Below are 24,701 nucleotides of genomic sequence, written 5' to 3'. Positions count from 1 at the left end.
GGGTCCTCTAGAAGAGCAACAGGTGCTCTTAATCAAAATCAAGGTGTGTGGTTCTTAAGGAATAAAACTCAAGATCAATTTCTGGCATGCACACATGTGCTCATGAGTTCACACATTCATGAGCAAACACACACACACACACACACACACACACACAAGAATACATAGAGAAGAAAGAATACAGACTTAGTCATGAAATCACAGGAAGAATAATTTTATGAGAAGAAAGGATAAGCAAAAGAGGTCTTATGACCAACCTATCAGACAAGAACAGGGCATAAGATTTATGGTCATCTCCAATGCAGAAAGGTGGGGAAGACTGGAGTTTCTACAACTTCCTACAAAAAAGAAAAGAAAAGAAATCTGAGTTTTTATGACTTGTGTTGGTAGGAGTTCTGAGCAAAGAACCATGGGGTGGGGAGTGTGTGTGTGTGTAAAATACCATACCTATTAGAAACTGGTCAGTCAGAGAATTTCTTCTCTGCTGTTTTTATGTAGATCTCAATATCCTCTTACTTCAGTCTCCCGAATGGAGGAAATGTTATGGGCTTCCCTACCCCAGGACAGAGAACTTCTTTATGACCACCTCCTAGACAGAAAGGCAGATAGAGGGAGGTTAGAGGACTCACTTTAGTTTTAAGCTTGCTGGGAAAGCAGTTCTAGTTTCCATGTCATGTTTCAGGAGGAAAAAAAGCTGAGAAATAGGAATACAGAATGTTCTGAGACTATGAAGTCTGACATGCCACAGTTTGGGGTGTTTTCTGTGCCCCAACAAGGACATGTTGCATCTTGTGGCATTCCTCTACTTGAGTCCAGCCAGCCAGCACCTTACAGGAACTAGCAATCGCCTGGACTTTGAGTTGGAAACTGGAGCTGTGTAAACAGGGCAGGCGAATGCTGTGAACCAGGTCAGACAACTGGCTGGAAGCGAATGGAAAACCAGGAGCTGTGTGTTGCAGAGTTGTCAAAAGATTGCTTTTGGCCTGGGTTCTAGAGTCCAGGGCTCAGGCCAGCAAGCTCATAAGGATAGCATTAATGGTGCTTTTAGTATTGATCTGTTCTTGGAACAAAGACACACATCCAATCAAACTGAATCAGAATGTGGTTGCATGCAGGATCCTTGATAATGTCTGCAGCTGGACTTTGATAAATCAGCCTGGGTTCAGCGGGATCATGAAGGAGCTTTGTGCTGATGTTTGAGAACCTCTCTTCCTAAACCGGAACTGGAACTCTTCTTCGTCCACCCTTTGGTCAAACTCCACTGTGGCCTTTATTGCTTTTGTGGCTCCCTTTTCAGCCCAGTTGTATAATACCTGGATGATTTCTTTGTCCTGCTAAAAACTGGATATCAGTTTTTTACTTTTTGTTGGTTTTTTATGTTTGAGACAGGCTCTACATAGCCCCAGCTGGCCTCAAACTCACAGATATTCCTGCCTAAAGGTGTGTACCACAACATCTCACCTTTTGTTTTTTGATACAAGCCTAGGTTGACCTTGAACTCCAGATTCTTCTGCTTCATCCTCTCAAGTACTAGGATTATAGGTATGCCCCAGCACACCTGGCTTGATTTGCTTATTTATTTATTTATTTATTTATTTATTTATTTATTTATTCATTTATTTATTTATCTATCTATTTGTTGGTAGAATCTTATGCAGCTCAGGCTGGCCTCAAACCTGCTTTGTAGGCCAAGATGACTTTGAACTTCTGATCCTTCTGCTTCTACTTCCTGTGCCACTACACTTGCTTATGTGGGGCTGGGGATCAGACCCAGGACTTCATGCATGATAGGCAAGCGCTCTACCAACTGACCTACACTATCAGCCCACTTCTCACTTTTAATGAACATTTTAAAAGACCTATTTGGGGGCTGGAGAGATGGCTCAGCGGTTAAGAGCACTGGCTGCTCTTCAGAGGACCTGGGTTCAATTCCCAGCACCCACATGGCTGCTCACCACTGTCTGTAATTGCAACTCCAGGAGTTCTGACACCTTCCCACAGACACACATGCAAGCAGAAACACCAGTACACATAAAATAAAAAATAAAATGTTTTTAAAAAAAGAAAACAGAACTTGTTTGCCTAAGAAGGCACTTCAGTCCTATTGGTAGACTCCTGGTGGTTTTAAAGACTAGCCTCCTGCCATTTGCTTGTGAGAAATGAAAGAAATCCCTGTGGAAATCTGTTAGAAACTGAGTTGCTACATCAATGTTATTTTCTAGTTCACCTCTTCTTGTCCATCCCAGGCAAATACCAAGGTCATTTAGAAATGGCTATGTAATTAGGCCCAATGCAAAAACTGTTAAGTATTTCAAGACGGCAGCCACAGGGCAATGTAAGCATGAAGCCCTTCTAAGCATAAGGCCTTGCACAATGGCCCATGCGGCTTCCTCACAGAGCTGATCCTGTGTCAATAATGCTCAGAACAATGACAGTGGTTTGCAAATTCCATTGACTTCTGCACTGCCCTTCCCCTGCAAGTCGGTCAAGGAAGCCGACCAGCAATTGTGAGCTCTCTAATAATTACAAGGTGGGGCTATAAAACACACAAACATAGAGGGCATAGTAATAAATAACTTATCTTCAGACATAAAATGCTTAATTAAGACAGCAGTCAAGATGACTCATGGGTAAATGCACTTGCTGCAAGCCTCGTGACCTTAGTGCAACCTCCTTGGCCCACACAGGAGGAGGCAAAAACCAACCCTCCCGGGTGGCCTCTGATCTCCACATGTGCACAGTGGCTCCAGTGCACACTCAACGGGGGTGGGGTGGGGTACACGCGCGCGCACACACACACACACATACCATATGACACTGACCAAGTCTCCTGAGATCTTGTCGTGCTGTGTTTGTGTGTTATAAATTTGGACTATGCACAACTGTAAACCTTTACTGTTGTCAATCTTAAGGGAAGTTCATGACTTTTAGGAAGCTTGCTCCTGCTCTCGACTATTCTCTCTCCTTCTCCCTCCCTGTCTCCTTTTCTCTTTCCTGTAAAATGGTTCATTGCACTTGTAACTAGTTGGACATCTTTGTATACTTTGAAGGGCAGGGCCACACTCACCCAGCCTGACCTCCCCAGGATTGTGACATTAGAGCTCTATTTACAAAGCTGGGGACTGGGATCATTGGAATGAAAGTAGAATCCACGTGAATGAGTAAGGAACACACACACACACACATCCTGCTTTTCTTTCCTTTTTTTCCCCCATCAGACCTGTCAGTTCTTCAAAACAGCAAAGAGATAATGGGTGGTGTCAATCTGTATGCCGTGAATATGCGTTGCTCTGATTGGTTGATAAATAAAGCTGTTTGGCCAATGATGAGGCAGAATAGTGTTAGGAGGACATTGTAACTAGAGAGGAGGCAGGAGAAAGGCAGAGCAGAGGAGATGCTGCCAGCCCCCTGCCATGAGAAGCAAGATGTAAAGAAGAGCCACATGATAAAGTACATATTTATAGAAATGGGTTAAATTAAGATGTCAGAGCTAGTTAACCAGAAGCCTGCCATGGCTATAGTGTAAAAATAATATAAGCCTGTGTGTGTTTACTTGGGTCTGAGAGGCTTTGGGACCACAGGGCCGTGGGAGCTAGGTGGGACCAGGAAAACTTCAGCTACAAAGAGAAAAGATCCCAGATGGGAAAACAGCTCAGTTGGTAGGGTACTAGCCTAATATGCCCAAAGCTCTGAGTTCAAACCTTAGTACCACATAAAACCTGTATGGTATACACATCTGTAATTCTAGCACTCAGAAGGTGACGGCAGAAGAATCAGAGTTCAAGTTCATCCTCAGTACATTAACAAGTTTGAGGCTAGCATGGGCTACATGAGACCCTGTCTTAGGGCTTCTATTGCTGTGAAGAAACACCATGACCATAGCAACTCTTATAAAGGGAAACATTTAATTGGGGCTGGCTTAGAGTTTCAGAGGTTTAGTCCATTATTGTCATGGTGAGAAGCATGGTGGTGTGCAGGCAGACATGGTGCTGGAGAAGGAGCTGAGAGTTCTGTTTTGATCTGCAGGCAACAGGAAGTGAACTATTTATTCCATACTGGGCATAGCTTAAGCCTATGAGACCTCAAGGCCCACCCCCACAGTGATACACGTCCTCTAACAAAGCCATGCCTACTATAACAAGGCCACACCTCCTAATAGTGCCACTCCCTATGACCAAGCATTCAAACACACAAGTCTATGAGGGCCATTCCTATTCAAACCACCACAGACCCTATCTGAAGACCATACTAGAGAGAAATAACATGTAAGGTTTTTCTTTGTCATTTGGAGCCATTTCTCCAGAATTTCCTGGGAGATTAAGGGTTCAAGAGGCTGGGGATGTAGCTCAATCGGTGGACTGCTTGTCAAGCATGCATGTGACTTGGGGTTTGACCTGTAGCACAACTGCATATTTACTACTGTAGTAGAGCACACATAATCCCAGGACTTGGGAGGCTGAGGCAGAATGACCTCAGTGAATTTCAAGTAAGCCTGGACTATACACATAGTAAAATTCTGTAACAAGAACAAAAGCAAAACAAAGAACAAAAAGCCAACTCAAAAGTTCATCCTGTTTCCCAACTTCCTGAACACTGTCCAAGTACACAATTAACTTTGTTATTGTGTTGGATTTGGTGCTGGGATTGAAGCCAGGACCTCACACTGTGAAGTTCAGCCCCTACCACTACACTATACACTACTCACCCACCCCCACTTCCCTTTCTAAGATGAGGGTCTTACTATGCTCATCAGGCTGGTCTCCTCAAACTTCTGGGCTGAAGTGACCTTGTTTCAGCCTCCCCGGTGCGAAAGCTCCAGGAACATGCTGCCATTCCTGGCTTTCCCCAGTTGTTATACAGCATGGCTATGCTGCCCTTCTTATTTCTCTATATTCATTAGTCATTGAAAAAGTTCTAAGACTACCTGTCATCTATGGAAAACCTGTTCTCCATGTTTCTGACTCGTCCTTATGATGGCATCTCCTTTGGCAGCACTGATCTGTCATAGCTCAGTCTCTAAAGGTGAAACTGATTCTCCTCCATTGGTCTCCCATCTGCTCCAAGGGGGAATAGGAAAACGACAGAAATTTCATCAGGAAAGCAAAACTGTCCTCTTAACTTGCAAGCTACTGGTCCTTCCACATCCCTGTCACATAAGTGACAAGCTGCTAAGTCATCCCAGAAGAGGTGAGTGCTGAAATGGATTTGTATGTAGCAAACAGGCAAGAATGCCTCGCATCAATGTGTGGTTGGTGGCACAACCATGTTACAGAACTGTCTGAGGATTACAGAAGGGAGTCAGATTTAAACTTTTCTGGTTAACTCCTAATGCTACAGGCATTAAAGAGGAGGGGGAATCTTGGCCAGGTTTGATGCACACTTTTAATCCCATCACCCAAAGTAGAGACAGGCAGATCTCTACATTCAAGATCTCTGTACATTCAAGGCCAGTCAGGGATTGTTTCAAAAAAAAGGGGGGGGGGGAGAAGGGGCTGTGGGGGGGCAATCCTTGAAGGCCAGGCTCTCAGTCATGCAGGCACCACTACTTGATCTACTCAGGATCATAAACACATCTTAAAGTAACAACCAGCTAGAAAATTTGAAACAGATAAGACTGAAGCTGATGAAGAGGAAAAAAGTAACACGTAGTCAAAATTTATTCCAAGGCCTAAAAACATTCAGACGAATCAAAATGGTACTATAATTTCTTATAATACAGCAACAATACAGAAGTCCAGAGAATTGACTAACCTCTAAACCACATACTGTATAATCCCAAAGCAACGACTGTTTAACAAAATGTGAGATGACATTAGCAATGAACTTTCATACACTTAATGAAACATAACAGTGAGCTAGTATTACTAAAAAAAAAACACAAATGTATTCTTGTACTTTCCATGTTTGTTTTTCACTTTGCTTCATAAATCCACTGATAATTAAGGCTTCTTTTAAGTATAGAATTTCAACATCAAAAATTCCATTTTCAAGGCTAGGGATGTAGCTCAGTGGTAGAGCACTTGCCTAGTATTCCTAAGGCTGAGTGAGTTCCATCTCTCACCACAACCCATTTGCATGCACCACATGTGTGTGGTGACTGCCTTCATACTTCAATGCGTACCCTTCCCACCAGCAAATCTGTTGCCATATAGCAAAAAATGATTCAAGTGCTGATGGGCACAAAATGATCTGTAATCCAACTTTAAAGAACTCAAGCCACCACAAGATAGAATAAAAGGGAAACCGGGAGATATGAAGATATTTAGCTAAACCTTCTCCATTTCTGAAACTACAAGGACTCTTTTGGTGAGCATTAAATTATACTTAAGTAGCTGTTCATACAGAGCTACACAGACATAATTTACTTTGAAAACATAGGACCACACTTTGTAAAAAATACTTCTACGTCATCATTTAATTATTAGTTACCTAAGGAGAAGACAAATATTTTGTGTTCTTTTAGGCAACTGTTATAACCAAGCTTTGTGGTACATTCCTTTAATCCCAGTGCAGAGAAAGATGGATCTCTAGGACTCATCTAAAGCCAGCCGGAGCTACATAATGGAAGTCTGTCTCAAAAGGAGAGAAAATTTTACACACACACACACACACACACACACACGGTTGTGTTCATTTCAATCCCAAGGAAGCCTATAAATGAAGTTGGGTTTTCTCCTATAAATGCAATGCGTATATGCACCTGACCACCATTCACACGGTAATGAACGGAATGGTGTACACACACATGCAATCTCTGAAGCACATGGCTGTAGGATATTCCAAATGTGAATAACATCAATCACTTATAGGGGTAAAAATGAACCTCAGGGGGAAAAAAAAAAACACCCTTAAAGAGTAAGGCCATCTACTTTTTAAAAAGGCATTTAACAACACAAAAGCAAGACACTGTATGACTTAAAGAGAAAAGGGGGCTGGGGTCTAATTCAGTGTTGTTCCTGCTGATGAGGCCCTGTGCAGTCTTCAGTACTGTGCAGAAAAGCGAACTCCCTGATGTGGGACAATCGGGCCACTTCAAGCTGAAGTAGCTCCACACAGGCACTGGGACACTCAAATGAAGTGACTCAAAGCTCACAAGTCTGTCAGTCTGTAAAATATATTAATACACAACATAATAAAAATACACTGTAGACTTTCCTCCCGGTAAGGTCCGTGTTGCATTTCCTGGAACAGCCCCACTCAGCAGCGCCAGCACACATGGTTACGAGAACCGCAGCCAGTCTTCACTCCCCCAGTGACACTCAGACTTTATTTCCGCTACAAGACACTAGCTTTCTAGTGCTACATTGTAATCAACATATTACATTTAAAAAGTCTTGATTTTTGAATGAATCTTTTAGTACTACAGAACATGATGGAGCTAAGAGCTGAAGAACACTTGATAGCTACAGACAAAGGTTGGATCTAAAATATGATGAAGGTGAGACTGTATCACAAGCTAGAGACACCACAGTGAGTGGACAGTTTCATCAGTGGCCATTCATAATTTTGCCTTTAGAAACTTTGAAGAAATTGTCATCTTTGAGTTTCAAATGTTCTGGTAAATCCAGTTGCTTTTTAGCTTCTTCAATATCACCTTGAATCGCTGAAATGAGTGACTCTGGAAGAAAAAAAGAAAAACTGCTAGTAATACATGTGAGTACTCTGGCTCAGCCCCTCCCCCACAGCCCTGGCAAGTGACAGGGCTCCACCAATGTCAGCACCCTGTCTTTCTCTAGGGAAAGTCAGTGCAATATAAAGTGTTCTCTTGGAAAGAAACGCTTCACATCACAGGGTTAGATTCTCTATACCAACAGGCAAAATCTCCTAATTACTGTTTCTTTTTTTAATATTTGTTGTTATTTTATGTGTATTGGCGTTTTTTTGCCTGTATGTATGTCTGTATGAAGGTGTCAGATCTTGGAGTTACAGACAGTTGTGACCTGCCATGTGGGTGCTGGGAATTGAACCTCGGTCCTCTGGAAGTGTTCTTAACCTCTGACCCATCTCTCCACCCCCCTAATTACTCTTTCTTACACTTCCAGCACCTGCTGCCTGGCCAGTCTTGCAGGCTCAGATGCCAGGTGCCATCATTCGCTAGCTAACTGCTATGACTTGGGTGTGCCCTGGAATTCATGTACTGAACAGTCCCCAAGGCTGAAAGTATTTGGAAGTGGAAACGCTGGAAAGTAACTGGGCCTTGGGTGCTATGAGTACCCAGGGAGTGGCTGTGAAGAGAACGAGCTCTTCCTAGTCCTCTTCTGTCCCACCCTGCAATGCCCACCCACTGAGGCAGCAAGAAGGCCCTCACCAGATACTGCCCACAAGCCTGGACCACTCCAGACTCCAGCTTCCAGAACTACGTACCAAATAAACAGCTGGTACTCAGTCAGACCAACAGAAAACAGACTAAGGCAAACTACCTAATCTCTGTGTATCAATTTCCTTATCAATGAGATAGGCATAGCAACAACACATATGGCTACTGTGGGTGACAAAGGGATTAACTTGCATATGATACTTATAATAGTTCATAACATGCATTAAATGCTCAAATATATGTCCTGTCATCATGATCATGTAGTAGCAGCCATAACAGTAGTGAAGATTATTATAAATTCTTACCTAAAGAATCAAAGTTCTTTTCTGGTCTGAGGTAGCCAACAATGGCCACGTTGAGAATTTCTCCATAGAAGTCTTCTTTGAAGGTATGTATGATGTGGGTTTCCTACAAACAAATTGTTGAAAAGATTACCATGGTGTGTGAGGTGGGGGGTGACGCTGTAGCGATGGCTCAACAACCAGTTAAAAGCAGGAGCTCCTCTTCCAGAGGACCCAGGCTTGACTCCTAGGATTCAGAGGATGGCTCATAACTGTATGTAACTCAATTTCCAGGAGATCCAACTTCCTCTTCTGGCCTCCTCTGACACTAGGCAAGTACATGGTACACTTATATACATGCAGGCAAAACATTTATATGCATAAAATAAATGAACTTGGTTGGGCAGTGGTGGTCATCCCTTTAATCCCAGCACTTGGGAGACAGAGGCAGGTGAATCTGAGTTTGAGCCAGCCTGGTCTATACACAGAGTTCCAGGACAGCCAAGGCTACACAGAAAAACCCTGTCTCAAAAAAAAAAAAAAAAAAAACAAACAACAACAACAAACAATAAGTAAATAATTTTTTGTTGTTTTTTCAAGAGACGGTTTCTCTATGTTACAGCTCTGGCTGGCCTCAAACTCACAGAGATCCACCTGCCTTTGCCTCAGAGTGCTGGGATTAAAGGCGTGCCCTACCTCCACCCAGAGAAAACCCAATTTTAAAAAATAAAAACCTACAGCTCACCCTCTTTTTCTCCAGGCATGGTCCTCTTTCCCTTCCCCTTTCATTCACTGGGTAAGCACTCCACTACCACGCTGCTCTCTTTCCAGGCAGTCTTGGCTGCAGCCCAGGGTAGCTGTGAGCTCCTCTGGGTTCTGCCTCCTGGGAACTGAGATTGCAAGCCTGTGCCTCCAGGCTGCTCAGAGCCTGAGATGGCTAACGAGGAGCCTCAGCTGCTGCACTGTTTCCCCAATTTAGAGAGAAGGACTTGGCACACATTCTCTTTTATATCCACATTTCAAAAAGACTCTTAAAAATAAGAGCAACAGAAAAACTAATGAGCTATTCTAACAGTTGATATGGTAACACCAAAAGCATTGGTGAAAATCTTGGAGACAGAGCTGGAGAAACAAGTGGTGCAGGCTTGTAATTCCAGCTTCCTGGGAGGCTGTGATGTGAGGATCTTGCCTAGGCCTGGGCTACAGAGCAAATGCAAGGCCAGCCTGGGCAACTTAGTGAAGCCATCCCAAAGAAAACAAAAGGGGGCGGGTGTGGGATACAGCTCAGCAGTGAGGACTTGTTAGACATGGGCAGGGTCTCAGGCTCAGTAGGGGAAGAGGTACATAGGCCAAAGCTTTGGAAATTCAGACATCATGGTAAGGGTTCAAGGACAGGCAATGGCTCCTGTTAATTCCAGCACTCCAGGGCTGAGGCAACATTACTGAGTCAGATCACACTAAGCGACAGAGAGCCTCTCTCAAAAACAGGTGTGGCAAATGTCGTAATGGCTTAGTGGGTAAAGGTGGTATCAATCTAGAAGACCTGAGTTTGATCTCCAATTAGATTATTAAAAACACTAGCTATAAAGGAAAATGATGACCTCAGCTATACTAAAATTAATAGGACAACACTATTTTATTAGGGCAAAGACTTTCATGGATGGCTGTTACTGGCAAGTAACAATATTAAAAATAAACAGCCTGTCCTGAACTGCATGAGCATCTTGAGAGTGGATAACTGAGGTTTCCTATCAGAATTCTAGGCAGTCCAGAAATGGCTTGATAATGCTTACAGCCTCTCCTCCCTGTTCCTTCCACTCCCCAAGAAAGGAAAAGCATGTGCGTGTCCTCTTACCAATTCTTATCTCTCCAACAATTATCACCCCACCAAAAAATCAGCACAGCCCAAACCCATAGGGAGTTCAAGGTCATTACTGTCTATAAAAGCAGTTCTCAACCTGTGGGTTGAACCCCCCTTGGCAACCCTCTATTTCCAAAAATATTTACATTACGATTCATTAAGAGTAGAGAAATTACAGCTACAAAGCAGCAACGAAAATAATTTTATGGTTGGGGGTCACCACAGCATGGGGAACTGTATCAAAAGGTTGCAGTATTAGCAAGGTTGAGAACCACTGATCTCTTACATCAGCACTTAGCTCTGTGATTCTCGGTGACACACTTCTCTCTTATTACTCCTCAGAGCTAAAAATTCAGTGTGCTGGCATAGGCCTAGCACCCTGGCACTCAGGAGTCAGAGACAGAGGATGGCTTGAGAGTTCAAGGTCAGCCAGGGTTACATAGCAAGACCGTGCCTCAAAATAAAATTCTTCCACTAACTGTTTTTTCATTTGATCTACAAAAGATTAACCCAAATCCAACAAGTATGTAAGCTGTGGGGAAAAGTAGGGCAGAAAGAAAAAAGGAAAAGGACTATGCCCTCCAGGTGATCTTAGAGAGAGAGGCCAGGAGGGTAGCTAAGCAGAACACTGGCCTAGTATGCTATGGCCTCGGATATGATTCCCAGGGATGTTAAACAGAGAGAGAGAGAGAGAGAGAGAGAGAGAGAGAGAGAGAGAGAGAGAGAGAGAGAGAGAGAGAGAGAACAGGAGTGAAGTTAAAGCACACTCAGTAAGCAATTGTCTAAAGGCAATCAAGCAAGTAAACTCTGATAAAATACTGTGGCAAAGACCAATTTTATGAAATGCTTTTTAAAGAACCTCACTTGTAAGCCTGTTTTATGGCCCACACCTGTAATCTTAACACTTAGAAGGCCGAGGCATGAGTATTTTGGGGTCCCGGGCTATCTGGTGAGTTCCAGACCAATCTGGGCTACACAGGAAGACCCCGTCTTAAACGAAACAGCTGGGCATGATAGAGCATGCCTTCATCCCAGCACTGGAGAGGCAGGGGCTGTTGGCTGAATCTTGAGTTCCAGGCCAGGTGCGTATCCATACAGACACAGACTTAAAAATAAGATATTTAATTTAATGGATTACACATGTCAACCAAAAAGCAGAGAGGTTAGTAGAGAATTATTACAAAAACCTGATCTAACTTTATACCTGTATGGAGAGACAGACTCTGTTCAAAGGAAACAGAGAACAAAAACATGTAGAAAAATAAAATATCCACTCAGATAAAAGTAAATACACGCTTGGGGGTGCAGCAGGAATGAAGTGGAAGTGTGGGACAGCACACAGCCCAGGCTAGTCTTTTTGTTTTGTTGTTGTTTTGAGACAGGGTCTCTATGTAGTCTTGGCTCCCCTGGAATTCACGACATAGACCAGTCTGCCTTCCGCCTCCCCCCACCTCCCAAGAGCTGGGATTAAAGGTGTGTGACACCACACCCGGTCACCCAGGCTTTCTTGAACTCATGACCCCTCACTCTCAGCCTGAGGGGTAAAGTACCACCGTGTCTGATACTTTACTCTAAACCCTTCAAGTATGCTGAGGAGTTCTGTGTGCATTTAACAGAGCAAAACGTGACTCTTACCATGGACTTTTTCACATTCTTGTAGTATGGGTTCCATCCTATGCTCACCACCATTTTATGGACATCTCCACTCCCGACACTGGCCCAACCATAATAAATGCCAGTGGACACATCAGCTGGAAGATTGTCTACTACTTGTTCAGGAAAATTGGCTAAACAGAAATAAAAAGATACTCAGTTACAATTTTCATATTAAATACTGATTAAAATCACATTAAAAGGTTAGCCTGAATCTTTACACTCTGACTTCCAGGATCTTTTCTAAGACTTCCAATCCAGTCCTCCATATTCTGGCTTGAATTTCTTCTCTTCAGGCACACAGGTTAGGAATGAGACACAAGGCAAGTGTATGACTGACTAGCTCAAAAAAAAAAAACAAAAACAAAAACAAAACAAAACTACACGAGCCGGGTGGTTGGTGGTTCGTACCTTTAATCCCAGCACTTGGGAGGCAGAGCCAGGAGGATCTCTGAGTTCCAGGCCAGCCTGGTCTGTAGAGCGAGATCCAGGACAGGCACCAAAACTACACAGAGAAACCCTGTCTCGAAAAACAAACAAAAAACACGAAAATGTCCAAGTGGAAAGAAAAACATAAAATAAACGGGAGGTTCATCGGAGATTACCCATATCTCTAGTCCCACTCAGGAGGCTATGACAGCGGCAGCCAGAGAAATCCAGCCTGTTAGAATTAAAACAGAAAGCCCCAGGTCTTTTCTAGTAACGCTAAGCAGGCTGAGTCACTTCAAAAGATTCTTAGCTTCAAAATACACAAACCCAAATCTCAAATTCAAAGACTGATTCAATGGGTCAAGAAACAGCCCAGGCATCATCTTTTAAGGACGGGCAGTCAAGTCTTGACTACTAAAACTTACGTAGTCAGACCAAATAAACGTTGGCTCTCGTAGAACGACCCGTGTTGTCATTGATCACTACACAGTAACATCTGAAGAGAATAGAACTTTGAACAGCTTGAGAGTTCGGCCAATCCAACCTGCAGTACCTTCCCGGACCGGGCTCCCGCAAGCTCGGCTTTTAGCGGCAGGAGTGCGACTACCCGACCCCCTGGCCCACGGCCCGGAGCTCCAGGGCCCCGCGACGCGCTCACCTGTGGGGATGCCCAGCTGCTTGGAGCCGCGGCCGAAGCCGCGCACCACCTGACCGCGGCAGAAGAACGGCAGGCTCCTCATGACGCCGACCTCGGAGGATGCGGGCTGCTGCTCGCTCCGCGCCTGCGGCGGAGCCGCCGTGAGTGCGGCACCCGGGCCCGGGCCAGCCGGGGATCCCGCAGGAGCTAGGCTGGCGGAGCGGGACACCCACCGCTTACCGTTGCCTGCCGGCAGAGCAGCCTCCAGCCGCCAGAACTCGGCGAACGCTCAGCCGGAACTACGACAACCGCGGTGAACGCAAAGTCTGCGGCCCAGGCGACGAGCCTGCCCGGCTTCCGTAGCTGCCCCCCGCGGTAGCCCCGCCTCCGCCGTTGCGGCCCCGCCCAGAGTCCTCGCTTCGTCGCGGCCGCGACCCCTCTCGTCCCTGGTCCAGCCCCTGTGGCTAAGGCCCCGCCCAGCGCACTCGCCCCGCCCAACGTCGTCTTGGCCCCGCTCCAGCCGCTACCCCTCCCCACTTCGTCCCTGGTCCAGCCCCTGAAGCTGAGGCCCCGCCCACGCTGTTGTGGCCCCGCCCGTGCCCGTGGCCCCGCCCTTGCCCGTGGCCCAGCCTCTAATTGCCTCCTTTTCAGTTTTTTTAGACTGAGCTATGCAGAAATAAGCGTTGCTCACGGAATAGTTTCAGTTCTATTTTTCCTCCACAAATTTGTATAAAATTCTACCTGGTCTTTGCATCTGCTTTCTTTTCTCTTACTTGTATGTAACTCTGAGAGTGTTTAGCTGATGTTAAGAACATTCTTCTCTAGCCATGTGGTGGTGGCGCATGCCGTTAATCCCAGCACTTGGGAGGCAGAGCCAGGTGGATCTCTGTGAGTTCTGAGGCTAGCCTGGTCTACAGAGCGAGATTCTGGACAGGCACCAAAACTACACAGAGAAACCCTGTCTCAAAAAAAAAGAGAGAGAGAACATGGATCTCTGTGAGTTCGAGGCCAGCCTGGTCTGCAAAGTGAAAGCCAGGACAGCCAGGACTGACTGTTACACAGAGAAACCCTGTCTCGGGAAAAAAAAAAATCATGATCCTTTCCATCACATCTAGGTAGCCTTCCAAGGCTCCCTTTTACTCAAGAATGAAGTTGCCCTTCAGGGTTCTATGTGTGTTCAGTGCTTTAGGTAAAAATCAAATCCGAATCCATCAATGTCACTCCAAAATGGGGGCAGGGGGAGGGAATGCTTGCAGGTACTCAGATGTGTAGGCCATGTGATTTATTATTTTTCACACTCATTAATAGTGTTCCAAGGCATCTGGTTCAAGAGATACATGACTGAGCCTGCTTGGTTACCATCTCTTATGCAAATCCAGAGTTGGGAGAGGGAATATGTTTATTGTCAAGTTTAGTGCTTTGAAACACGAAAATATCCCAAATATTCCTATTTCCCCTTCTGAACTAGACTGGCAGCACCCAGCCGGCCTCTGCCTGCGGAGAAGGAGATCCTCCTCTGGCTGAGTTGTCTCTTCAGGAAGAAAGGTCACAGTAACAGTTAACTGGGAAGCAGTGCAGGGAAGGATAGTAGATGAAGGAAAGATACCACCAATGGACAATTTCAAATTAATCTAAAGAATGTTTTCATATTAAGAAAAAAGCATACCAATTTAAAAAAATAGAAAAAAACAGGCCGGGCCAAACTGTGCATGCTTTTAACCCCAGCACTCAGGGTTTGGGGCCAGCCTGATCTACATAGAGAGTTCCAGGTTAGACAAGGCTACATGGTGAGAACTTGTCTCAAAAATAAATAAACAAATAAAAAGATAAGGAGACAACACTATACACCCATCAAAATGGCTAATCTCCAACATGCTGATAACATTGACTACCACGATGTGAATGGAAGGTTCTCTCTCTCACCCATTGCTGATGGCAATACAAAATGGGGTAGCCGGTTCCAAAGGCTCTTGGCAATTTATAAAACTAAGCAGACTTTTTCTAGAAAGTCCAGCAGTTAAACCAGATGTGGTGGCACATGGCTGTACTCCTAGAACATAGGAGGCTGTGATGGAAGAATCTCATGATGCAGGCTAGCCTTTGAGAGCACACATAGAAAATGCTGCCTTTGACAGCAGATATAAAATCCTCCAAGAAGCCTTAGTATCAAAAAACACAGAGTGCTTTATTGTATTATGTAAATGTATTTTGTGGTTCAAAGTTACAGAATTTACTTTGGGCGGTGCAGATTGACTCAGTGAGAGCACATTAGCGTGAGCACTGTGATGGGGGCTCACTGATGAACACACCCTACGTGGACAGGGGGATCCCAGGGAAGGAGTCATTTCCAGAGAGGCGACTGAGCTCACCAGCTGATGCCGATCTTCACTGTAAGGATTCTGTCCTTAATTACGTCACCAGCCTGCATCGGGCGTCCCAGCCTAAAAAGCGGGTAGGCCCTCTGTGCATCCCTTTTTCTTTCCGATCTCTTCTTTTACATCAACCTATGGCTTCCAGATACTAGCGCACATATGCATTCAAACTTGCATCTCTCTCTCTCTCTCTCTCTCTCTCTCTCTCTTCTCTCTCTCTCTCTCTCTCTCTCTCTCTCTCTCTCTCTCCCTCTCTCCCTCTCTCCCTCTCTCTGTCTCTCTCGCTCTCTCTCTCCCCTCTCCCTCTCTCCCTTCCTCTCCCTCTCCGCCTCCCCTCCCTCTCCCCCTCTCCCAATAAAGCTCTAAAAAGGTAACCATGGCTTGTGATTCTTCCCCTCTCTCCCAATAAAGCTCTAATAAGGTAACCATGGCTTGTGATTCTCCCGACCAGCACTCTCTTCCATTGGCATGGCCGCCAGAGGCGGCGGCCAGCCACAAGCAGAGTCGGTACGTAACCAACATTCACCAGACAACAATAAATGTTCAGGAGAAGGACAGGGCAAAGGGAAGGACTTGGGGGGACTTGTTATTGTTGTTGTCTTTTTTGTTGTTCTGAGACAAACTTTTACTCTGCAGCCCAGGCTATTCTCAGACTCCAGATCCTTGCCTCTATCTCATCGGGGTGCTGAGATGGGGGGCATGCAGCGCCAGGTCAGGTGGGGAAAGGGGTGTCAGGTCTCTAGGGTGGGAAATCATGGGGACGCAGACAAACGACACCACAGCCTGTTGGTAAAGCCAGTCCTCAGAGCTTCCTCCGGGTCCATGTCTGGACTGGCATCTTCAGGGGTTAACTTCCTGGTAGAGTGAGGAGGAGGAGGGCACCTTTGTCATTGTAAATCTATGCCCTGACTCTTGATATATATAGGAAGGCAGACAGAGCTTGCTCTTAGCTCAGGTGATTTTTGTTTTAAGATTTCATTTTTTAATTATGTATATGCATTATGTCTGTGTAGGTGTAGGTGTGTGCTCATGAATGTCGTTGCCTGTGTAGGCCAGAGGGGGCAGATCCTCTGAAGCTGGAGTTACAGGATCTAGCTCATCTCAAACAATTTTTATGTCAAAGAAGTATAGTTACTTATTCTGATTTCCCTCAACAGACACTCAGTTCAATCACAGGAAATATACATATACATATATATATATATATATATACAAATACTTTAATGATAGTGTTGTGGTGGTTTGAATAAGGATGGCTCCCATAGGCACATACAAGAGTTGCCTTGGTTATGGATCTCTCCCCAGTAACAGAACAGTGACTGAGACAACTACGAAAACTGCATTCATAACATATTTTAATGAAATTTGGATCAACTGCTTTTGTAAATTCTTGAAGCACACGAAAAAAATTTTTTAATTCTTTTTTTTTAAGACATGGTCTCTTACCAGGTGATGGTGGCATACATCTTTAATCCCAGCACTTGAGAGGCAGAAGTAGGCAGATCGCTGTGAGTTCAAGGCCAGCCTGGTCTACAGAGCTAGTTCCAGGACAACCAGTTTTCTGCTACACAAAGAAACCCTGTCTTGAAAAAAAAAAAAAAAAAAAAAAACAGGGGCCAGGCAGCGGTGGCGCATGTCTTTCTCCCAGCACTCGGGAGGCAGAGCCAGGCAGATGTCTGAGTTCCAGGCCAGCCTGGTTTACAGAGCAAGATCCAGGACAGGCACCAAAACTACACAGAGAAACCCTGTCTCGAAAGAACAAAAAACAAAAAAACAAAACAAAACAAAAACAAAAAAAAAAAAAACAAAACAGGTTCTCACTGAGCAGCTCTAGCTGACCCAGAATTTGCTACATAGACCGACTGGCCTCAAACTCACAGATACCTGCCAGTCTCTGCCTCCCAAGTGCTGGGACTAAAGGTGTGCACCACCATGTGTGGCTAGATGGATTTTTTTTTTTTAAATCTGATCTGAGACTCTTGTACAAAGGAAGCTGAGACTGAGATCCTAGGACCTGCTAGACCCAGAAGGCGGTGGAGAATCCGTGACATATACGGAGCCTTTGGCGATGGCCTTGTCACCCATGCTGGGAAGCTAAAAGGTCCCTGTCTGCAACCAAGTACATCATAAAAGCCTGTGGTGAGATGCTCATGTAGCGGGTTGTTAAATACGCCTCTCATGTGGGAGGGCCGGATGTCAAAGACACTAATTAATAGTTGTATAATCTGCCTGTGAGGACTGTAAACCGAAGTTTATGCACCCTCACAGAACACTAGTCATCTCTCTGGGAGATGCTAGTGTCAAGCAGGACCTGAAGGTGACATTTGTCCTGACTTAAAGTCTGATGTAAAGAGGTCTGAAGTTCCTCCGTTTCGTCATCCTGCTGCTTCAGTGGGGTATACTTCAACTCCGGAGTAGCGAGACTACCCCAGTTCTCACCTGAGCGCCAAAGGGGCGGTTGAGCACACACTGTTCTTTGTGTTTGCTTCTTCGTGTGTTTGGTTTTCCCAGAGAGATGCTTGATGGTTGTTTGTGCAGTGGTGATGGGGAATGGGGTGGTGGATACAGTTTGAAATTCTTACTACATGCTATTTTCTACAGAGAAAATATTTTCCAGTTTTAAATCACCCTGGACTTTGGGATTATAACCTGTTTTTATGTTAAAAAACAAACAAACAAACAAACAAACATTTAAGTGGAAAATGCTGAGGGACCACTGAACTCGATGTTATATTTACGTATCTATATCTGTATAAAATAATGATTATAAATATTTGTTTAAAAAAGTGAAGTGCAAATGTGAATTTAACAAGAAGTTGTAGATTTTCAACACTGTACACAAACTCCTTTGTTACAAATAAATATTTATGCTTCAAAAAGAAATTCTTACTACAAAACCCCGCAGGCATGCCATTCTTTGTTTATCCACAAGGTGGCACAATACTACTTTTTTAAAGACAAATTTCACAGTCATTAGACTTTAGAAACCCAAGTGGAAAATCAAAGAGAAGGAATTTATTAGAGTGCCTCCCCCAGGCCAGGTGCCAGCCCGTCCTGATAAAGGTTGGCGTGTTACTGTATCAAGCACATAGGACGTGGTCTTTGGTGAGGTACAATCATCTCTCTCTGCCTCCCTAAGTGGGATATGCTAATTTAGTTTGGTTGGATTTGTTTAGGAATTTTTTTTCCTGGTCAGTGTGTTATTATTTATTTTTATTTTACATGCATTAGTGTTTTGCCTGCATGTAGAGTGTGGGGTTTTGTTTGTTTGTTTTTGTTTTTTACTTTTTGACGTTTTGAGACAGAATTTCTCTGAATAGCCTTTGCTGTCCTGGAACTCAATCTGTAGACTATGCTGGCCTTAAACTCAAAGATCTGCCTGCCTCTGCCTCCTGAGTGTTGGGACTAAAGGCATGTGCCACCACCTCTGGGCTTTATTAATTTTTTTTTTTTTTTTTTTTTGAGACAGGTTCTATGTAGACTGGTTTCAAACTTGAGTTCCTCCTGCCTCAGTCTTTGTTTAGGAATATTTTTGTTGCTTGTTTTTTGACAGAGTTTCTCGTAGCTTGGATTGTCTTCAAACCAAGGCTGACCTACCGACTCCTGGTCCTGTGACTTTCCATCCCCTCCTAAGTGCAGGTGACCAATTCTAAGGGCTTCTACATACTAAACGAGCGCTCTCTGAGCTGATCTAAGCCAGCCATCCTGTACTCTTTTGCTTTGTTTTGTTTTTCCACACAGGGTTTCTTTGTGTAACCCTGGCTGTCCTGGAATTCACTCTGTAGACAAGGATGGTCTCGAACTCAGAGATCTACCTGCATCTGCCTCCCGAGTGCTGGGATTAAAGTCGTGCACCACCACAGCCACCCAGCATATCAAAACTATTTCTTAACATGGGTAAAAATGGTTTGCCCCGGCAGGCAATGTTGGTAGCATCTTCTGAACTGTGGTGGTCTCTAAGGGGGCACTAGGGTTGGCAGAGAAAGTCAAGAGGGTACTGTTTCCCCTAGTGAAGTAAATATCCATTCTCGTTGATAGGCAAAAGTCAGATTATAGTATCTTGTTTAATGTTGTGAATGTAATCCAGCACTTTAATAATACCTTAAAAGTCTTTGTACCTTTCAAAAGTGAGATAGAATCTGACCCCAAGTTCCAAGACAATAACTGGGCTACTGGCACAGTTGCCAGGGGAGATTGGTGACTTTAGTGTAAAGATGGACTTAGGGGAGGTCCAAAATACATAACAAATATGTATTCTCTCTCTTCAAAAAAAACTTACTTCTATTTTATGCATATGAGTGTTTGCCTGTATATTTGTCTGTGTACAAACTGCATGCATGTCTGATGTCCTCAGAGGCCAAAAGAAGGCACTGGAGCCTCTGGAACTGGAATTACAGGTGGCTGTGAGCCACCATGTGGGTGCTGGGAATCGAACTCAGGTCCTCTGTAAGAGCAGCCAGTGCTCTTTACTGCTGAGCAATCTGTCCAGCCCCAAATAACAAATTCTCTTTAATATCAAAATGGAAAGAAGCCAAATGAATTTTAAAAAACCTGTTCTGTTCTGAAAAATACTTTGAGCAGCATGATGAAGCTGGAGATTGACAGCCAGGTCTTTTTGTTTCCTGTTCAGAACACAAAGGTCAAAAGTTTCATATTAGTTAAGGAAAAGATGAATCATTTGCCCTAATCCAGAAACCAATAACAACGAAGTCAGGCAACTCTTACCAAAACCAACAGTCAAACGCACTTTTTCCAGAACATTAAATAAAAATACATTCAACCATTACCAAAGCTCACATGGAGAAAAGAAATCATCAAAAGGCTAATAAGAAATAGTACTTTAAAAAAAAAAGCATTTTATAGATCTGACTATCAAGCCTAGGGCTTCAAACATGCTAGCCAAGCATGCTATTATGGAGTTGTATCTCTAGCCTTCAAAATTTTTAACACTTTACTCAAAGCATGAGTGCCAAATTTAGGCAACTTGTTAAATTATTATGAAAATAAAATAAGCTTCACATTTCAGGATATGTATCACATGAGGTCCATCTAGAATAAATGCTTAAATATGAAAATGTACTCAGTGTCTACATGGGAACAACAAATGGTAAAAGTAGCTTCATCTGTTGGCTTACACCTGCAATCCCAGCCATCCAGAGCCTGAGGCAGAAGGATCACAAGTTCGAGGACAGCCTGAGTGAGACCATGTCTCAAAAACACAAAAGTAAATGAATAAATAATAAATGTTATTGGTAAATTATAGTTATTGTCTATTAGACATACAAACATTTGCACACATCTTAGGATACCCTGTGCAGAAAACAATAAATGAAAATATTGTTTCTTTGATTAAATAAAAATTCTTCATGTAAACAAAGTCCTAAACTTTGTCATATGGAAGTTAAGTAAAATAATTACCTGGGCAACGTTCATGATGAGCAATCTAGAGTATAATAAATCCTTATAAATCAATCATTTTAAAATCCCATTAAAATGATACGACATAAAGGCATACAAATATTCAATAGCAAAGTCAATGGATAATAGTTTATGAATAAATTTCCAGTGCCACTTCTGGGTTGAATTACGCCATCCCCAAATCTGTACTTTGAAGTCTGGTTTCCAGTTCCTCGGAGTCTGGAGGCATTTAGAAATAGAGTTTTGGAAGTTCTGGGGATTGAACTCAGGACTTTGCATGTGCTAGGCAAGCTCTTTACCAGTGGGCTATTGCTCCAGCCTTCTGTGCTTTATTTTGAGACAAGATCTCACTATGCTGCTCAGGCTCCTTTTCTTCTCTTTTTACTTTTTTTGCTGTTATTGTTTGTAGTGATGGTTGTCCTGGTGGAGTTGGTGTTGTTCCTGGTGTTTTGTTTCTTTTTTTTAAGTACTGGGGATTGAGCCTAAGGCCTTGTGTGTGATAGGCACACACACACACACACACACACACACACACACACACACACACACCTAAGAACAATTAAAGAAAAAGAGGCCACGGATTTGAGAGAGATGGGAGGAGGGGAGCTTCATAGAAGGGTTAGAGGAAGGAAATGGAAGAGGGAAGTGATGTAATTATAGTAGAATCTCAAAAATAAAGAAGGTTATAGTGAAAAATTAGTAGAGCAGGCTGTAATCCTAGTACAACCTCTGTCTTTATATGAGAAAGAAATTCAGACAGAAGGAAGATTACAGGAAGACATAGAAAACAGATATTGCTGGCCGAAGAAAGAGACCTCAGCAGACACCACCCTGTCCATTATCTCCAGACACCACCCTGTCCACCATCTCAAACACCCAGCCTACAAAGCAGTAAGAACAAATGTGCTATGATCATAATTAAAATATATACATTACAACAGCAGCTCCAACTCTCAATTTGGCAAAAATATATAACAAGCAACTGTGTTGGCAAAGGGATCACATTCTGTGAGAGTATTTGTGTTTTGACTTCAGGATAGCAGCCCACTGTGTAGCCCAAGCTGGCTTCAGCTGCCTGTGTGTCAGGATTACAAGTCTGTGCCACAACATCTAGCTTCTGAGGTTGTTATATTGAGACAGACGAGGAAGAGTCACCCCTCCCTGGGGCAATGGGCAGGTGCTGGGCATTATTAAATCTACTACCGGCTGGTGAGATGGCTGAGTAGGTACAGGCATTTATTGCCAAACCTAACCACCTGAGTTTGATCCCAAAGAAGGACTCGTGTGGCAAAGGGCAAAAACCAGTTCCTCTGACCTCCACACGGCATGCCTGCATATCTCCCAACACACACACACACACACACACACACACACACACACACACACACACACACACAGGAAATAAATGTAATTTAAAATATCTCTGTTCATGTTAATGATAAACTCTTCCCTTTATCCCCTTCCTTATTTCTTCCCTTCCCTTCTCTTCTCATTTTTCTTTTCTTGTGTTTTTACAACAGCTCAGACTTGAACTTTCTGCCTCAGCTGCCTGAGTATTAAGATTGTAGGTGTGCACTGCCAGGCCTGGGAACAACAAGTTCTTGTAAATAGTCTCTCTGGTGTTTACATCCAAAGATGTTGGGGAACGGGATAATGCGACAGCCTAATTGGGAGATGCTGGACTCTTGAGGCTCTGTCGATCTGGCTGCCTTTGTGTCCACACTAGCCATTTTGACTGTGTCATGGACACAACAAGGGAATATGATAATGGATGGCAGCAGCTGCCTGCTCGGGTTCCTGAAGGTGCTCCCTCCCTTCAGTACAAAAAAGCACATAGGAATGCTGAGAAATGTACATTTACACACACAGAAAACCCATAAAAATAGAATTGAAAGTCATGTACATAAGCAAAAGATTTGTAAAGTAAAAATAAATAAATGCCCAGATAAAACAGTATGATATAGGATGTCTATATATTAAGCCTTCCAAAAGTACCATTGAGTTTACTTTTTCTTGGCCATCTACTGCTGGGCATGGGACCTGCCCTGAAATGTGGTTTGTATACCCCATGTCATTCTGTTGGAGAAAACTAATTTTTCCTTTGTGAGCAGTTATCAACAGAGATAGCTTCTGGGTTAGGGATGAGGGCTTATGTCTATCCATCTCTTATCACAGTTCCTTTTATAAAGAAAGGATCTCACTGTAACTAGAGTTTTCCTGCCTTGCCCACAGTCAAGACAAATCTTTGTCACCTGCCAGTCCCACAGCTGCTGACCCCACCAAATAAACACAGAGACTTATATTGCTTACAAACTGTATGGCCATGGCAGGCTTCTTGCTAACTGTTCTTATAGCTTAAATTAATCCATTTCCATAAATCTATATCTTGCCACGTGGCTCGTGGCTTACCAGCATCTTCACATGCTGCTTGTCATGGCGGCGGCTGGCAGTGACTCTTCTGCCTTCCTGTTCTTTCTTTTTTCCTCTCTGTTAGTCCCGCCTATACTTCCTGCCTAGCCACTGGCCAATCAATGTTTTATTTATTGACCAGTCGGAGTAATTTGACATACAGACCATCCCACAGCATCTCACTATGTAGCCATGGTTGGTTTAGTACTCATTATGTAGCCTGAGTTAGCCTTGAACTTGTGGCCATCCTCCTGCCTCAGCCTCCTTAGTGCTGAGATTACAGGTGTAAATCACCTTGCTTAGCTCAGGTTTGATCAATTAAAATTCATTTTTGTAGATGGTATAAGATAGGAGTTGAGTTTTACTCTTCTGCATGGGTAACAGTTGTCCAACATCATGTTTTAGAAAGACTGCATTGAATTGCTTTGACAGCCTTGTTAGAAATCATCTGATCACATGTACAAGGTGAAATAGAGTATTTTCTTTGTGCTGGCTTAAATTTTTTTTTTTAAGAGTTGAAAGTAGTAAAATTCATTTCTTTTGGGTTTTTGTTGCTGTTTTTAAAGTCTCTTTTCACTTCAGATGTTGTCCCCAGGTAAAGACCCCAGCCACCGACATTTCTGACCTTCGGTGTTTCTGTTTGGGTGTTCACATGATTCACTGAGTTCAGGACTTTACTGGTGCAACCAACAGAATTCGGGTGAAACCAGTAGTTATTTCAGAGAGAAGGGTGAGGCCTGGGAGGAAACAGCTTCACTGCCCTTTTTCTTGGAACCTGGGTGCTGGGTGCATTACCCTGCCCCAACACCACTACCACCAACACATACACACACACACACACACACACACACACACACACACACACACACACATTTACTGTGTCAGCAATTTGGGAGTTCCTCTGAGCTTGTGTCCAGAGCTTTTCATTAAAGTTTTATTATCTGGGCATGATGTGTTTAATTGCTGTTTGCATCACTGAAATCAGTCCCCACCCTCATGCCCTCTCAGACTGACGGCCATGTCTCAACTCTCAAAGCAAGTGGTGAGTTAGTTTGTGGTGTCCAGTCGCCAAACTGGCTGAAGACATTCCCATCTTTCAGGAACTTCTAATGAAAGTGTTATCAGAAACCTGCTCCAAGCAAACCAATTCCATACTATACGGAATGAACTATACTAAAAGTACCCCCCAAGTGTGAGGGACTCTACACTTCAGTTATGTAGTGAAGACTTGGGTGACTAAATTTAGAACTTGTCGATGTCTGGTTAGGTATTACTTCTCGAGGCCAGGCAGGAGGCTGAGTGGTGGGTTAAAGGTGAGGTTTTA

The 24,701-nt window shown here is 43.7% G+C and overlaps 1 protein-coding gene across 1 annotated transcript; it reads right to left on the bottom strand.

Annotated features, from left to right (window-relative positions):
* Positions 1–5,624: 5,624 nt before the first annotated feature.
* Rfk (riboflavin kinase) lies at positions 5,625–13,547 on the bottom strand. Its single transcript, XM_028874890.2, has 4 exons — positions 13,200–13,547; positions 12,095–12,246; positions 8,623–8,725; positions 5,625–7,618 (listed from the first exon to the last, which is right to left on the bottom strand). The coding sequence occupies exons 1-4, from the start codon at positions 13,279–13,281 to the stop codon at positions 7,488–7,490; spliced, it is 468 nt and encodes a 155-aa protein (XP_028730723.1). The 5' UTR covers positions 13,282–13,547; the 3' UTR covers positions 5,625–7,487.
* Between the last annotated feature and the right edge of the window lie 11,154 nt (positions 13,548–24,701).

The sequence above is a fragment of the Peromyscus leucopus genome, chromosome 1 (genome assembly GCF_004664715.2).
Source record: "Peromyscus leucopus breed LL Stock chromosome 1, UCI_PerLeu_2.1, whole genome shotgun sequence".
Lineage (NCBI taxonomy): Eukaryota > Metazoa > Chordata > Mammalia > Rodentia > Cricetidae > Peromyscus > Peromyscus leucopus.
This window is presented reverse-complemented; position numbering and strand designations above follow the sequence as displayed.

Excerpts from the sequence above, each read along its gene's own strand:
- Rfk (XM_028874890.2), bottom strand. The coding sequence starts at position 13,281 with ATGAGGAGCCTGCCGTTCTTCTGCCGCGGTCAGGTGGTGCGCGGCTTC. Across the intron at positions 8,726-12,094 it reads AGAATGTGAAAAAGTCCATG|GAAACCCACATCATACATAC; the intron begins GTAAGAGTCACG and ends ATTTGTTTGTAG. Across the intron at positions 7,619-8,622 it reads AAAGAACTTTGATTCTTTAG|AGTCACTCATTTCAGCGATT; the intron begins GTAAGAATTTAT and ends TTTTTCTTCCAG.